This window comes from Hyla sarda, chromosome 9 (genome assembly GCF_029499605.1).
Source record: "Hyla sarda isolate aHylSar1 chromosome 9, aHylSar1.hap1, whole genome shotgun sequence".
In the NCBI taxonomy this organism is placed as follows: domain Eukaryota; kingdom Metazoa; phylum Chordata; class Amphibia; order Anura; family Hylidae; genus Hyla; species Hyla sarda.
In genome coordinates, this window is record NC_079197.1 from 12,696,845 (window position 1) to 12,713,785 (window position 16,941).

The 16,941-nt window shown below is 46.9% G+C and overlaps 1 protein-coding gene across 3 annotated transcripts in view; it reads right to left on the reverse strand.

The window, feature by feature from the left end:
* Positions 1 to 800: 800 nt before the first annotated feature.
* The window catches only part of KCND1 (potassium voltage-gated channel subfamily D member 1), a 70,983-nt gene continuing 54,842 nt past the window's right edge, over positions 801 to 16,941 (reverse strand). For all 3 annotated transcript variants that reach the window (XM_056540898.1, XM_056540897.1, XM_056540896.1), the window contains exon 7: positions 801 to 8,419. In XM_056540898.1, coding sequence (XP_056396873.1) covers positions 8,218 to 8,419 — 202 coding nt within the window. In that variant the 3' untranslated portion in view covers positions 801 to 8,217. The remainder of the gene's footprint in view (positions 8,420 to 16,941) is intronic.

Consider the following 16,941-nt stretch of genomic DNA (forward strand, 5'->3'; position numbering starts at 1 on the left):
AGGAGTCGGGTAAGAATTTTTGCTGTGTCCAAACTTTTGAGTCACTAAAATTCAAAGTGGCTCCTGACAGCAAGTTCTTATCTCCCTACAGTGCCCCCGCAGGGGAAGTGATGCATTACACAATTCTCATTGAAATCAATGAGCTGTCCACCTCATGCGGCAAGGACCCTCCAGGGGTCCCGCGTCAGTTCTGTGAAGAAGATTTCGACTTGATGCGCTAGGACCCCTGTGGCTTACCACCGCCACAGGGGTCCTAGGATATGATGTCACTGAGGACTTCTGACTGATGAGGGAAGAGATGTTCTGCAGCTTTTAAGTAATTGAAGTGCGATGTTCTGCAAATACCAACACTTGCATTGGAAAGCGAGTTTGTGGACATGTTGCATATGAGGGGAGCAACATTCTGCGTGCTTCATGCAAGAAATGGTCTGCGGATACCGTGAGCAGATGTGCTAGATCAGTGGACTTCTAGATGTTGCAAAACTACAACTCCCAGCATGCCCGGACAGCCGGCTGTCCGGGCATGCTGGGAGTTGTAGTTTTGCAGCAGCTTTTTTTTTTTTTTTTAACCTCTCCGTATTGAAAACACGTGCACACTCAGATGAGATAAGCATGCACGTGTTTGGGAACAGCCATTTACTGTCTGGGCATGCTGGGAGTTGTAGTTTTGCAGCAGCTTTTTTTTTTTTTTTTTTTTCCTCTCCGTGTTGAAAACACGTGCACACTCAGATGAGATAAGCATGCACGTGTTTGGGAACAGCCATTTGGTGTCTGGGCATGCTGGGAGTTGTAGTTTTGCAGCAGCTTTTTTTTTTTTTTTTTTTTTAACCTCTCCGTATTGAAAACACGTGCACACTCAGATGAGATAAGCATGCACGTGTTTGGGAACAGCCATTTGCTGTCTGGGCATGCTGGGAGTTGTAGTTTTGCAGCAGCTTTTTTTTTTTTTTTTTTTTTTTTTTTTTCCTCTCTGTATTGAAAACACGTGCACACTCAGATGAGATAAGCATGCACGTGTTTGGGAACAGCCATTTGCTTTCTGGGCATGCTGGGAGTTGTAGTTTTGCAGCAGCTTTTTTTTTATTTTTTTACCTCTCCGTATTGAAAACACGTGCACGCTCAGATGAGATAAGCATGCATGTGTTTGCGGAGGAATAGCTTTCATGATCGATCGCTATCTAATGTGTATGGCTGGCTTAAGAGGAGCAATGTTCAGCAAGTATCGAAAACAACGTTCTGCAAAAATTACGGAGGGAGGGAAGTAATGCTCTGCGTATCAGGGAGTCAATGGGCGCTGAGAGCAACAGTCAGATGTCATGGACAGAGGATGCAATGCTCTGCAGCAGTAGAAGGTAGCACAGAGGATAATCTTTAGCTACCATGGACAGCGTGAACATCACTGCAGATGCTGTATAGAGCCAGGAGCCAGCTGATTATTACAGGAGTGCAATGCTCTGCAGGTAATACTGAAAACAATAGCGACATTCTGCAGATAGCACTGAAAGTAGTAGCGACATTCTGCAGATAGCACTAAAATAGTGACACGCTGCAGATAGCACTAAAATAGTGACACGCTGCAGATAGCGCTAAAATAGTGACACGCTGCAGATAGCACTAAAATAGTGACACGCTGCGGATAGCACTAAAATAGTGACGCGCTGCAGATAGCACTAAAATAGTGACACGCTGCAGATAGTACTAAAATAGTGACACGCTGCAGATAGTACTAAAATAGTGACACGCTGCAGATAGCACTAAAATAGTGACACGCTGCAGATAGTACTAAAATAGTGACACGCTGCAGATAGTACTAAAATAGTGACACGCTGCAGATAGCACTAAAATAGTGACACACTGCAGATAGTACTAAAATAGTGACACGCTGCAGATAGTACTAAAATAGTGACACGCTGCAGATAGTGCTAAAATAGTGACACGCTGCAGATAGCACTGAAATAGTGACACGCTGCAGATAGTGCTAAAATAGTGACACGCTGCAGATAGCACTAAAATAGTGACACGCTGCAGATAGCACTAAAATAGTGACACGCTGCGGATAGCACTAAAATAGTGACACGCTGCAGATAGTCCTAAAATAGTGACACGCTGCAGATAGTCCTAAAATAGTGACGCGCTGCAGATAGCACTAAAATAGTGACACGCTGCAGATAGTACTAAAATAGTGACACGCTGCAGATAGTACTAAAATAGTGACACGCTGCAGATAGTACTAAAATAGTGACACGCTGCAGATAGCACTAAAATAGTGACACGCTGCAGATAGCACTAAAATAGTGACACGCTGCAGATAGCACTAAAATAGTGACACGCTGCGGATAGTACTAAAATAGTGACACGCTGCAGATAGCACTGAAATAGTGACACGCTGCGGATAGTACTAAAATAGTGACACGCTGCGGATAGCACTAAAATAGTGACACGCTGCGGATAGCACTAAAATAGTGACACGCTGCGGATAGCACTAAAATAGTGACACGCTGCAGATAGTACTAAAATAGTGACACGCTGCAGATAGCAATAAAATAGTGACACGCTGCAGATAGCACTAAAATAGTGACACGCTGCAGATAGCACTAAAATAGTGACACGCTGCAGATAGCACTAAAATAGTGACACGCTGCAGATAGTACTAAAATAGTGACACGCTGCAGATAGCACTGAATTAGTGACACGCTGCAGATAGCACTGAAATAGTGACACGCTGCAGATAGCACTAAAATAGTGACACGCTGCAGATAGCGCTGAAATAGTGACACGCTGCAGATAGCGCTGAAATAGTGACACGCTGCAGATAGCGCTGAAATAGTGACACGCTGCAGATAGCACTGAAATAGTGACACGCTGCAGATAGCACTGAAACCAATAGCAACATTCTGCAGATAGCAGTAAAATAGTGACATTCTGCAGTTAGCACTGTAATTAGTAGATACATTCTGCAGATAGCACTGAAAGTAAGTAGTCATATTCGGACCTTCTGCAGATAGCACTGTAAGCAGTAGAGACCTTCTGCAGATAGCACTGTAAGCAGTAGAGACATTCTGCAGATAGCACTGTAAGCAGTAGAGACCTTCTGCAGATAGCAATGTAAGCAGTAGAGATATTCTGCAGCTAGCACTGTAAGCAGTAGAGACCTTCTGCAGATAGCATTGTAATCTGTAGAGACGTTCTGCAGATAGCACTGTAAGCAGTAGAGACATTCTGCAGATAGCACTGTAAGCAGTAGAGACCTTCTGCAGATAGCACTGTAAGCAGTAGAGACGTTCTGCAGATAGCACTGTAAGCAGTAGAGACATTCTGCAGATAGCACTGTAAGCAGTAGAGACCTTCTGCAGATAGCACTGTAAGCAGTAGAGACATTCTGTAGATAGCACTGTAATCTGTAGAGACGTTCTGCAGATAGCACGGATCAGGGGGAGTGAAGCTCTTCAGATGGGAGTTTTGCAGGAGTAGAGAAGCGTTGAGTGTGGACCTGGACAGAGCTGGGTATTATGTGACCCCGCCATAATGCGGTATAGACTGTCAGAACACACATATGTAACAGTCTGTGTAATACTCTAACTAGAAGCAATACAATGAAAAAAAACCAAAAACAATCCAAATATTCGCCCCAGGTCTTGTACATCAGGACCATGTGGACAGGTACCTAGAACGGTACCTAGTCAAGCGCATAATACCCATACATACCCCCTCCCCCGCCCCCCTACACCCTCACATATGGCTGTGTGTGAATTGTGCCCACATGTGCATATATGAAAGTCACAACATGCATAGAACGGCCCTTGTAATGCCCATTGCGAGCCTGCAGATGGCGCCGTCACCACCCAAAATACACCCTGGCATCACCCCACTGTATGGCCGCAGACTTACACGTGCGACCTGATTTTGCTGTCTTTGGCCACACAATGATTGTACAACAATCACACAATGAACCTCAGCAAGAATCGCACAATGGCATCGCTTCTTTCAAAAGAGAAGAAAAAAAAATACATTTAAAGGGGTACTCCACTTTTTGTTCCGAACGCTGGGTGCGGGCTGCGGGGGTCGTGGCTTCACGCCACAGTTGCCACGCCCCATCCCATAGACTTGAATTGAGGGGGCATGGCGTGACATCACAAGGGGTGTGGCCGTGACGTCACAACCCCGCAGCCCGCACCCAGCGCTCGGAACAAAATGTTGGGGCAGTGGAGTGCCCCTTTAAGGGGTGGAGTGGTGTGCTCCTCGCCGTCACATTCGGATGGTCCTCGCGGGCGGTGGGCGGGCAGCACAGTGGGGCTGGTGGCATGCAGTGGTCACTGGTTGCAAGGATCAGACGTGTTGTAGTCTGCAAGGCCTTAAAAGTGAAGGCCGACGAGAAAGGAAGAAGAAAATCTGTGTGTCCCTGAGTCAAAAGCTCTTACCGAATCATCCCCTTTCTTTGTAGGGCAGTGCTTCCCAACCAGGGTGCCTCCAGCTGTTGCTAAACTACAACATGCAGTTTTCAATAAACTTTATTCGGCCCAATCTGTGACGCTTTTTTGGACATTTTTCACGACTAACCAAGCCAAGGGACCTCAAGATGATGCAAAACTACAACTCCCAGCATGCCCGGACAGCCAACGGCTGTCCGGGCATGCTGGGAGTTGTAGTTTTGCAACAGCCGGGGGCACCCTGGTTGGGAAGCACAGTCGTAGGGGGTTGCGGCCCACCACCCAGCTATATTATGCATAGTCGCCTAACCAACACCTTAACCTGCGCTGCATCGTAGACCCTGGAACACATTGCCCCTCCATTTATACAGTGCTGTACATATATATATATATATATATACACACATACATATCAACATATACAATGCTGTGCATACATCCACGGGGGCTCTGCATAGTCATATACATGGCTGTGACTACCGATCTGTGTTGTGCATACGTGTGGAGATTTTATATATATATATATATATATATATATATATATATATATATATAATTATATGGCTGTGCATAAATATACCGTACATAGCTCTGTGCATGTAGACCTTATACATTGCCCCTCTATAGAAGTGTACTGCGCTATACAAGTATCGATATCTACAGGTCTGTACATACATGTCCATCCCGGGTTCCGTACACACAGGTGTGCAATGTGTCTCAGTTCCAAATGCAAGGACCCCCCTCCCCCAGCGATTATATATATGTTTAGAGAATAATATGTGCATAGATTTCCTCTCATTTTGTGCATTACTCTAGACTACAGAATTGTCCATCCAGTGGAAACCAAGGTTGTGTGTGTGCAGTGTGAGGGTGTGTGTGTGTGTGTGTGGCGGTGTGTGTGCAGTATACATGGTCTGTGTGATGGATTGGTGATGTAGGATAAGGCTAGACAAATCCCAGTAGCCAGGTAACCAACGGGACTGCATAACTTCTACTGCTCCTATGAAGGTTCTTATTGGCGGCCTACTAGAAAAAGTCACAGGGGCTCCTGGTGCGGCCTGAGTGACCCCCTAGTATATTGTCCGTCCCTTGGATAGGGATGAGAGTGAAGAAGAATCTGAGTGTAGATAGAATGAGCGATGAAGATGAAACCTTCCCATACACATATCCATACACACAGATCCCCCTCTATGTTTGATGGTTCTTATAAGGTCCTGTGCCCCATTATCTGACCATCTGCATCTAAAAAGGTTTTAAGTTACCCAATAACCTGACCTAAGAATCTTGCAGAGGCCCGGACACCCCATTATCTGCTTCTCTGTATTACCCTTTAACCTTCATGACCTTTATTTAATACTCCATTACCTGACCTTTGGCACCTGTGATGGTTGTAAGTTACCCCATAACCTGACCTTCATGACCTGTGAAACATCTGATACCTCATAACATGACCCTTTGTACCTGTGATCCTTCTAAGGTACCCCATAAGATCTTGCAAAGGCCATGACATCCTATTACTAGTCCCTTTGTATCTAAGGTTTTAAGTTACCCCATAACCTGACCTAATGATCTTATAAAGGCCCTGACACCCTGTTATCTGACCTTCTGTATCTACCCCTTAACCTGATCTCTATGTCCCATGAAGCTTCTGATACCCCATTATCTGACCTTCTATATCTAAGAAGGTTCTAAATTACCTAATAACCTGACAACCTATTACTTTACTTTTTGAATTTATGAACCTGACCTTCTTGACCTGTGATGGTTCTGACACCCCATTTCCGGACTGAGATGGTTCTAAGTTAAACTGTAACCAGACCTTAGGGACCTTGTAAAGGCCACGACTCTCTAATACTATACCCTCCGCATCTAAGACGTTTCAATGTTACTCCATTACCTGACCTTCATGACCTGTGATGGTTCTGACACCCCATTACCTGACCTTCATGACCTGTGATGGTTCTGACACCCCATTACCTGACCTTCATGACCTGTGATGGTTCTGACACCCCATTACCTGACCTTCATGACCTGTGATGGTTCTGACACCCCATTACCTGACCTTCATGACCTGTAATGGTTCTGACACCCCATTACCTGACCTTCATGACCTGCGATGGTTCTGACACCCCATTACCTGACCTTCATGACCTGTAATGGTTCTGACACCCCATTACCTGACCTTCATGACCTGCGATGGTTCTGACACCCCATTACCTGACCTCTATCACTGATGGTTTTAAGTCAAACAACATCCTATTACCAGACCCTCTTTATCTAAGAAGTTTTGTATGTTACCCCTTAACGTGACTTGGGTGACTTGTAATGGTTCTGACACGCCATTACCTGACCTTCATGACCTCTGATGCTTCTGACACCCCATTACCTGACCTCCATGACCTGTGATGGTTCTGACACCCCATTACCTGACCTTCATGACCTCTGATGCTTCTGACACCCCATTACCTGACCTTCATGACCTGTGATGCTTCTGACACCACATTACCTGACCTCCATGACCTCTGATGGTTCTAACACCCCATTACCTGACCTCCATGACCTGTGATGCTTTTGACACCCCATTACCTGACCTTCATGACCTGTGATGCTTTTGACACCCCATTACCTGACCTTCATGACCTCTGATGGTTCTGACACCCCATTATCTGACCTCCATGACCTGTGATGCTTTTGACACCCCATTACCTGACCTTCATGACCTCTGATGGTTCTGACACCCCATTATCTGACCTCCATGACCTGTGATGCTTTTGACACCCCATTACCTGACCTCCATGATCTGTGATGGTTCTGACACCCCATTACCTGACCTCCATGACCTGTGATGCTTCTGACACCCCATTACCTGACCTTCATGACCTCTGATGGTTCTGACACCCCATTACCTGACCTCCATGACCTGTGATGGTTCTGACACCCCATTACCTGACCTTCATGACCTGTGATGGTTCTGACACCCCATTACCTGACCTTCATGACCTGTGATGGTTCTGACACCCCATTACCTGACCTCCATGACCTGTGATGCTTCTGACACCCCATTATTTGAAGATTTTTATACCCCTTTCCAGACCTTCTGTATCTGTGATGGCCTAGAATGACCTCATAAACCTGACCCTAAGTCTCTGTGAAGGTTTTGACACCCTATGAGTTGCCTTGACCCTTCTTGATGTGATAACAGGGTGTATGGTCCATGGTGGTACTCATCCAGTATGACTGACCCTGGCACTGCCATGTCTTACCTCCGTTGAGGGTCCTTTCCCACCGCCCTGGGTCACTTCTAGGGAACTATGCTTGTCAATCTGCTTTTTCAGCATGGTGGTCAGAGCCTCCAAGACTTTTATACAAATCATCACGGTCTGGACTATGTTCACCATGGTTCACTATGGTCACTACCACCCCGTACATTACACAGTAAACATTATGTGTGCTTTTAATATGCCGTTTCCTTTAACCCTTTTCATTCTGTTGCCGTTAATCGAGGGTGCTTCGGTGGCCGTGGCGATGTGCATGAAGATGTTATGGGCAATGGAGACGATTAAAGTTGTGCTGTTTTGAATGTGGGAAGCTTGCTGTCTGTAGTGTACGTAGTGGTGTTGTGCGGTAGCAGCGGGGTTTGTGTGTGTGTGGTCGTGCGATGGCTTTTGCATTGGTTCTGCTGTCCACGTGGAGATGGGTTGATTGTCTGGTATATATGGTTGACGTGAGGTGTTTCTTGTCTGTGTGGTGTCACAGTGTGTCTGGAGACGTCCCGGGGTTATACCAGACCCTACAAGCTGGAAATCCTGACAGTCTCCTGGTAGTATCTGGCGGTAACGCTGGAATTCCTCATGATGCCGGCGTTCGGCGATGAGGGCTCATCCGGGGTGTTGGCGGGCGGCGTGGGAATGCTTATAATGGCCGCCGTTAGGTCGGACGTCTCGCAGTTCAGCTTCATGTTCCCGTGGGTTTTGGCGTTGAGACTGGAACGACTAGACCAAGAAAAGACAAGACCAAGTGTGATTAACGATGTGTTTTCCAACCAGTGAGTCTCCAGCTGTTGCAAAACTACAACTCCCAGCATGCCCGGACAGCCAACGGCTGTCCGGGCATGCTGAGAGTTGTAGTTTTGCATAGTTTTCCATGTATCCAAACAGTGTGTCTCTGTTGCAGAACTACAACTCTTAGTATGCTGGGGGACACACTGTTGGCTAGACCTTCAAGAATTTTTCTTTATATATATATATATATATATATATATATATATATATATATATGGAAAACTATGCAAAACTACAACTCCCAGCATGCACGGACAGACAATGGCAGTTCAAACATGCTGGGAGTTGTAGTTTTGGATAGTTTTCCATATATATATATATATATATATATATATATATATAAAGAAAAATTCTTGAAGGTCTAGCAAACAGTGTGACTCCAGCTGTTGCAAAACTACAACTCCCAGCATGCTGAGAGCTGTAGTTTTGCAACAGCTGGAGACACACTGTTTGGACACATAGAAAACTATGCCGTTGACTGTCCAGGCATGCTGGGAGTTGTAGTTTTGCAACAGCTGGAGACACGCTGTTTGCTAGACATTCGAGAATCTTTCTTATAAAAAAAAGAAATGATACAAAACTACAACTCCCAGCATGCCCGGACTGCCGTTGGCTGTTTGTTAGACATTCGAGAATCTTTATATATATATATATATGACTATGCAAAACTACAACTCTCAGCATGCCCGGACAGACAGTGGCTGTTCAGGTATGCTGAAAGTTGTAGTTTTGCATAGTTTTCCATATATAAGAAAAATTCATGAAGGTCTAGCAAACCGTGTGTCTCCAGTTGTTGCAAAACTACAACTCCCAGCATGCTGAGAGTTGTAGTTTTGCAACAGCTGGAGACACACTGTTTGGACACATGGAAAACTATGCAAAACTACAACTCCCAGCATGCCCAGACTGCCGTTGGCTGTTTTGCTAGGCATTCGAGAATTTTTCTTATATATAGAAAACTAAGCAAAACTACAACTCCCAGCATGCCCGGACAGACAATGGCAGAAAGTTGTAGTTTTGCATAGTTTTCCATATATAGAAGAAAAATTCTTGAAGGTCTAGCAAACAGCCAACGGCAGTCCGGGCATGCTGGGAGTTGTATTTTTTCTACAGCTGGAGACACTCTGTTTGCTAGACATTCGAGAATCTTTCTTATATATAGAAGACTATGCAAAACTACAACTCTCAGCATGCCCGGACAGACAATGGCTGTTAAGATATGTTGGAAGTTGTAGTTTTGCATAGTTTTCCATATATGAGAAATATTCTTGAAGGTCTAGCAAACAGCCAACGGCAATCTGGGCATGCTGGGAGTTGTTTTGCAACAGCTGGAGACACACTGTTTGGACACATGGAAAACAATGCAAAACTTCAACTCCCAGCATGCCCAGTCTGCAGTTGGCTGTTTGCTAGACCTTCAAGAATTTTTCTTATATATGGAAAACTATGCAAAACTACAACTCCCAGCATGCCCGGACAGCTGTCTAGGCATGCTGGGAGTTGTATTTTTGCAACAGCTGGAGAAACTCCGTTTGCTAGACATTCGAGAATCTTTCTTATATATAGAAGACTATGCAAAACTACAACTCTCAGCATGCCCGGACAGAAAATGGCTGTCCGGGCATGCTGGAAGTTGTAGTTTTGCATAGTTTTCCATATATAAGAAAAATTCTTGAAGGTCTAGCAAACCGTGTGTCTCCAGTTGATGCAAAACTACAACTCCCAGCATGCTGAGAGTTGTAGTTTTGCAACAGCTGGAGACACACTGTTGGGACACATGGAAAACTCTGCAAAACTATAACTCCCAGCATGCCCAAGAATTCTCGAATGTCTAGCACAGTTTGTCTCCAGCTGTTGCAAAACTACAACTCCCAGCATGCCCGGACAGCCAACGGCTGTCCGGGCATGCTGGGAGTTATAGTTTTACAGAGTTTTCCGCATATAAGAAAAATTCTCGAATGTCTAGCAAAACAGCCAACGGCAGTCCGGACATGCTGGGAGTTGTAGTTTTGCATAGTTTTACATGTGTCCAAACAGTGTGTCTCCAGCTGTTGCAAAACTACAACTCTCAGCATGCTGGGAGTTGTAGTTTTGCAACAGCTGGAGACACACTGTGCTAGACATTCGAGAATTCTTCTTATATAGGGAAAACGTAAACTTCTTGGCATGCCGACTCTAATGTGACGTCCCATCAAAAATGGAATCCTCCGCATACAGAAGAGCTTTGTCGTATCCATTATTAATGTGTTTTATTTAAGCCGTTCGTTAACTTTAAAGCTCTCGGAGTGGTGGGCGGCGCAGTATGTACGGTGTAATAGATGAGGTTGTTATGTGATGGATAAGTCATCGTACAGCATCAAGTGCACTGAATAGAGATGAGCGAACTTACAGTAAATTCGATTCGTCACAAACTTCTCGGCTCGGCAGTTGATGACTTTTCCTGCATAAATTAGTTCAGCTTTCAGGTGCTCCGGTGGGCTGGAAAAGGTGGATACAGTCCTAGGAGACTCTTTCCTAGGACTGTATCCACCTTTTCCAGCCCACCGGAGCACCGGAAAGCTGAACTAATTTATGCAGGATAAGTCATCAACTGCCGAGCCGAGAAGTTCGTGACGAATCGAATTTACTGTAAGTTCGCTCATCTCTAGCACTGAACCTATGTACAATAGGTTGTGGCTTATAATGTCCAATATATAATATACAGCTGGTATTCGTAAAAATTGTTAGCGCCAGTTGCCCTCCTTGCACCCAGTATATTTGAGGGTACCATTAGGGAGATCAATATTCTTAGGTTATCACCCAAAAAACTGGAGGTCTTCTCTATAGTTTCTGGGCACAGATAGTGGCGCTCTCTGTTAGCAAAACATAACCTACTTGTATGTGGCTTCCTACCTGCAGAGGGAGCTGGTGAGTACTTTGAAAGGGTAGGGAGGGGAGGGGGGAGACCTCGCTAGGACCACTGACAGAGGCAATCTAGGCAAGGCTTGCTGTTATTGCTTACTTAAAGGGGTACTCCGGTGAAAAAAACTATTTTTTTTAATCAACTGGTGCCAAAACGTTAAACAGATTTGTAAATTACTTCTATTACAAAATCTTAATCCTTCCAGTACTTTTTAGGGGCTGTATACTACAGCGGAAATGCTTCTCTTTTTAGATTTCTCTGATGTCATGACCACAGTGCTCTCTGCTGACCATTTTAGGAACTGTCCAGAGCAGCTGCTGTATATAATACAGAGGAAGTTCTTCTCTATTTTAATATCTTTTCTGTCTGACCACAGTGCTCTCTGCTGACACCTCTGTCTGTGTCAGGAACTGTCCAGAGCTGGAGAAAATCCCCATAGCAAACCTCTCCTGCTCTGGACAGTTCCTGAGACAGACAGACAGGTGTCAGCAGAGAGCACTGTGGTAGGACAGAAAACAAATTTAAAAAGAAAAGAACTTCCTTTGTAGTATACAGCAGCTGATAAGTACTGGAAGGATTAAGATTTTGAAATAGAAGTAATTTACAAATCTGTTTAACGTTCTGGCAGCAGTTAATTTAAAAAAAAAATTATTTCATCGGAGTACCACTGTAAGGAAGGAAAAGGGTGACCTTGCTGTATTCGTTATAAAGGGACCCTGCTGTGACTTGGGGGGTTGAGGAGCCTGTTGTGACTACTTGGGGGGTTGAGGAGCCTGCTGTGACTACTGGGGAGGTCGAGTATACTGCTGTGACTACTGGGGGGGGGGGTTGAGGAGGCTGTTGTGACTACTGGGGAAATAGTAGGGGTCTGCTGTGACTACTGGGGGGGGGGGGGTTGAGGAGCCTGCTGTGACTACTGGGGAAGTAGTGGTAGGGGCCTGCTGTGACTACTGGGGAAGTAGTAGTAGGGGCCTGCTGTGACTACTGGGGAAGTAGTAGTAGGGGCCGGCTGGGACTACTGGCTTGGAGTGAAGGGAAGCTGAAGGGGAGGGGGAGCACTGCTGTAACTAATAAGGGGAGGGGGAGCACTGCTGTAACTAATAAGGGGAGGGGGAGCACTGCTGTAACTAATAAGGGGAGGGGGAGCACTGCTGTAACTAATAAGGGGAGGGGGAGCACTGCTGTAACTAATAAGGGGAGGGGTAGCACTGCTGTAACTAATAAGGGGAGGGGTAGCACTGCTGTAACTAATAAGGGGAGGGGGAGCACTGCTGTAACTAATAAGGGGAGGGGTAGCACTGCTGTAACTAATAAGGGGAGGGGGAGCACTGCTGTAACTAATAAGGGGAGGGGTAGCACTGCTGTAACTAATAAGGGGAGGGGGAGCACTGCTGTAACTAATAAGGGGAGGGGGAGCACTGCTGTAACTAATAAGGGGAGCTCTATTGGGATTACTTGGGGATACAAGCAAATGCTACATAAATCCAGGCTCATACATCCCCAATTGTAGTGTGTGGCAGTAAAGCTCTAGTAATACCTACATAAATAATGGCAGATCTTACCTTTTATACTAGTGTTTCCCATCCAGGGTGCCTCCAGCTGTTTCAAAACTACAACTACCAGCAAAGCCAAAGGCTGTCCGGGCATGCTGGGAGTTGTAGTTTTGCAACAGCTGGAGGCACCCTGGTTGGGAAACACTCCTTTATACAGTATTTGGCTCATCCCTCTATTCAGAAATGTCCATCTTGCAGAAATCTATTGTCTTGTTTACCTCTATGTACAGAGACGTTACTGCTGGGTCAGTGCTGACAACTCACTTTACTACCTGCCTGTCATCCTGACTAATGCCTGTCATCCCTCCCGCCTCCTGACAGCCGCTGCCATACCAGATATATGATGTGGTGGACTAAGTGCTGTCCGAGCAGGCGGCAAGTGAGCATTACAGGATGCTGACTACAAGCGCTGCCTCTTCTGTTCCCTATATATTTATTTTTTAAATATAACATTTTTTTTATTATTATTTTTTTATACAATGCATTCAGAAAGTCTACAGTCCCTTTCACTTTTTGACACTTTATGTTGCTCCTTGTGTTTCCAAATCTTTTCTAATTTATATTAAAAAAAATGGAAAATCTACAATTTTGCAGTGACATAAGTATTCATACCCTTTACTTAGTTGAAGCCCCTTTGGCAGTGATTACTCCTGGATTTGGGGATTTTCCTCCATTCTTCTCTGCAGATCCTCTCACCTCTGTCAGGTTGGATGGGACCGTTTGTTGAAGCCATTTTCAGGTTTCTCCATTGGGTTCGGCCTCTGGCTGGGCCCATCAAGGACATTCATAGAGTTGTCCCTAAGACGCTACTGTGTTGTCCTGGCCGTGTACTTAGGGTCATTGTCATGTTTGAAGGTAAAGCTTCACCCCAGTCTGAGGTCCAGAGCTCTGGATCAGGTTTTCATTAGGAACATCTCTGTATTTTGCACCATTCAGCTTTCCCTTAACCATAACCTGTCTCCCAGTACCCACAGCATGATGCTGCCCCCACCATGATCACTGTAGGGATGGTATTGGGCAGGTGATGGGCAGTACCTGGTTTCCTCCAGACATGATGCTGCCCCCACCATGATCACTGTAGGGATGGTATTGGGCAGGTGATGGGCAGTGCCTGGTTTCCTCCAGACATGATGCTGCCCCCACCATGATCACTGTAGGGATGGTATTGGGCAGGTGATGGGCAGTGCCTGGTTTCCCCCAGACATGATGCTGCCCCCACCATGATCACTGTAGGGATGGTATTTGGCAGGTGATGGGCAGTACCTGGTTTCCTCCAGACATGATGCTGCCCCCACCATGATCACTGTAGGGATGGTATTGGGCAGGTGATGGGCAGTGCCTGGTTTCCCCCAGACACGATGCTGCCCCCACCATGATCACTGAAGAGATGGTATTGGGCAGGTGATGGGCAGTGCCTGGTTTCCCCCAGACATGATGCTGCCCCCACCATGATCACTGTAGGGATGGTATTGGGCAGGTGATGGGCAGTGCCTAGTTTCCTCCAGACATGATGCTGCCCCCACCATGATCACTGTAGGGATGGTATTGGGCAGGTGATGGGCAGTACCTGGTTTCCCCCAGACATGATGCTGCCCCCACCATGATCACTGTAGGGATGGTATTGGGCAGGTGATGGGCAGTGACTGGTTTCCCCCAGACATGATGCTGCCCCCACCATGATCACTGTAGGGATGGTATTGGGCAGGTGATGGGCAGTGCCTGGTTTCCCCCAGACATGATGCTGCCCCCATCATGATCACTGTAGGGATGGTATTGGGCAGGTGATGGGCAGTACCTGGTTTCCCCCAGACATGATGCTGCCCCCACCATGATCACTGTAGGGATGGTATTGGGCAGGTGATGGGCAGTGCCTGGTTTCCCCCAGACATGATGCTGCCCCCACCATGATCACTGTAGGAATGGTATTGGGCAGGTGATGGGCAGTACCTGGTTTCCCCCAGACATGATGCTGCCCCCACCATGATCACTGTAGGGATGGTATTGGGAAGGTGATGGGCAGTGCCTGGTTTCCTCCAGACATGATGCTGCCCCCACCATGATCACTGTAGGGATGGTATTGGACAGGTGATGGGCAGTGCCTGGTTTCCTCCAGACATGATGCTGCCCCCACCATGATCACTGTAGGGATGGTATTGGACAGGTGATGGGCAGTGCCTGGTTTCCTCCAGACATGATGCTGCCCCCACCATGATCACTGTAAGGATGGTATTGGACAGGTGATGGGCAGTGCCTGGTTTCCCCCAGACATGATGCTGCCCCCACCATGATCACTGTAGGGATGGTATTGGGCAGGTGATGGGCAGTACCTGGTTTCCTCCAGACATGATGCTGCCCCCACCATGATCACTGTAGGGATGGTATTGGGCAGGTGATGGGCAGTACCTGGTTTCCCTCAGACATGATGCTGCCCCCATCATGATCACTGTAGGGATGGTATTGGGCAGGTGATGGGCAGTGCCTGGTTTCCTCCAGACATGATGCTGCCCCCACCATGATCACTGTAGGGATGGTATTGGGCAGGTGATGGGCAGTACCTGGTTTCCTCCAGACATGATGCTGCCCCCACCATGATCGCTGTATAGATGGTATTTGGCAGGTGATGGGCAGTGCCTGGTTTCCCCCAGACATGATGCTGCCCCCACCATGATCACTGTAGGGAGGGTATTGGGCAGGAGATGGGCAGTACCTGGTTTCCCCCAGACATGATGCTGCCCCCACCATGATCACTGTAGGGATGGTATTGGGCAGGTGATGGGCAGTGTCTGGTTTCCCCCAGACATGATGCTGCCCCCACCATGATCACTGTAGGGAGGGTATTGGGCAGGTGATGGGCAGTGCCTGGTTTCCTCCAGACATGATGCTGCCCCCACCATGATCACTGTAGGGATGGTATTGGGCAGGTGATGGGCAGTGCCTGGTTTCCTCCAGACATGATGCTGCCCCCACCATGATCACTGTAGGGATGGTATTGGACAGGTGATGGGCAGTGCCTGGTTTCCTCCAGACATGATGCTGCCCCCACCATGATCACTGTAGGGATGGTATTGGACAGGTGATGGGCAGTGCCTGGTTTCCTCCAGACATGATGCTGCCCCCACCATGATCACTGTAGGGATGGTATTGGGTAGGTGATGGGCAGTGCCTGGTTTCCTCCAGACATGATGCTGCCCCCACCATGATCACTGTAAGGATGGTATTGGACAGGTGATGGGCAGTGCCTGGTTTCCCCCAGACATGATGCTGCCCCCACCATGATCACTGTAAGGATGGTATTGGGCAGGTGATGGGCAGTGCCTGGTTTCCTCCAGACATGATGCTGCCCCCACCATGATCAATGTAGGGATGGTATTGGGCGGGTGATGGGCAGTACCTGGTTTCCTCCAGACATGATGCTGCCCCCACCATGATCACTGTAGGGATGGTATTGGGCGGGTGATGGGCAGTGCCTGGTTTCCTCCAGACATGACGTTCAGTATTAAGGATAAAAACTTCCATCTTGGTTCCATCAGACCAGAGAATCTTGTCCCTCACAGCCTGATCCTTTAGATCTTCTCTGTAATCTCCAGACGTCTTCCATCTTATTACTGAGGAGGCTTCTTTCTTCTTTCTGTCCAGATTGTGGAGGCCTCAGTGAATGTTCTGAACCTTCTGGAAGTTTCTCCCATCTGCACACAGGATATTTGGGGCTCAGAGTGACCATTGGGTTCTTGTTCTCATTTCTAACCAAGGTCCTTCTCCCCTGATTACTTAGTTTGGTGGGGCGGCAGCTCTAGCAAGAATCCCAGTTAAGAATTATGGAGCCCACTGAGCTCTTGGGAACTTTTAGTGCAGCAGAAATGTTTTTTTGTACCTTCTCCAAATCTGTGCCTCCACACAATCCTGTCTCTGAGCTCTACAGGCTGTCTCTGAGCTCTACAGGCAGTTCCTCCCTCCTCCTGATTCAGTGTTGCTGATATACATTATCAGCTGTGAGACCT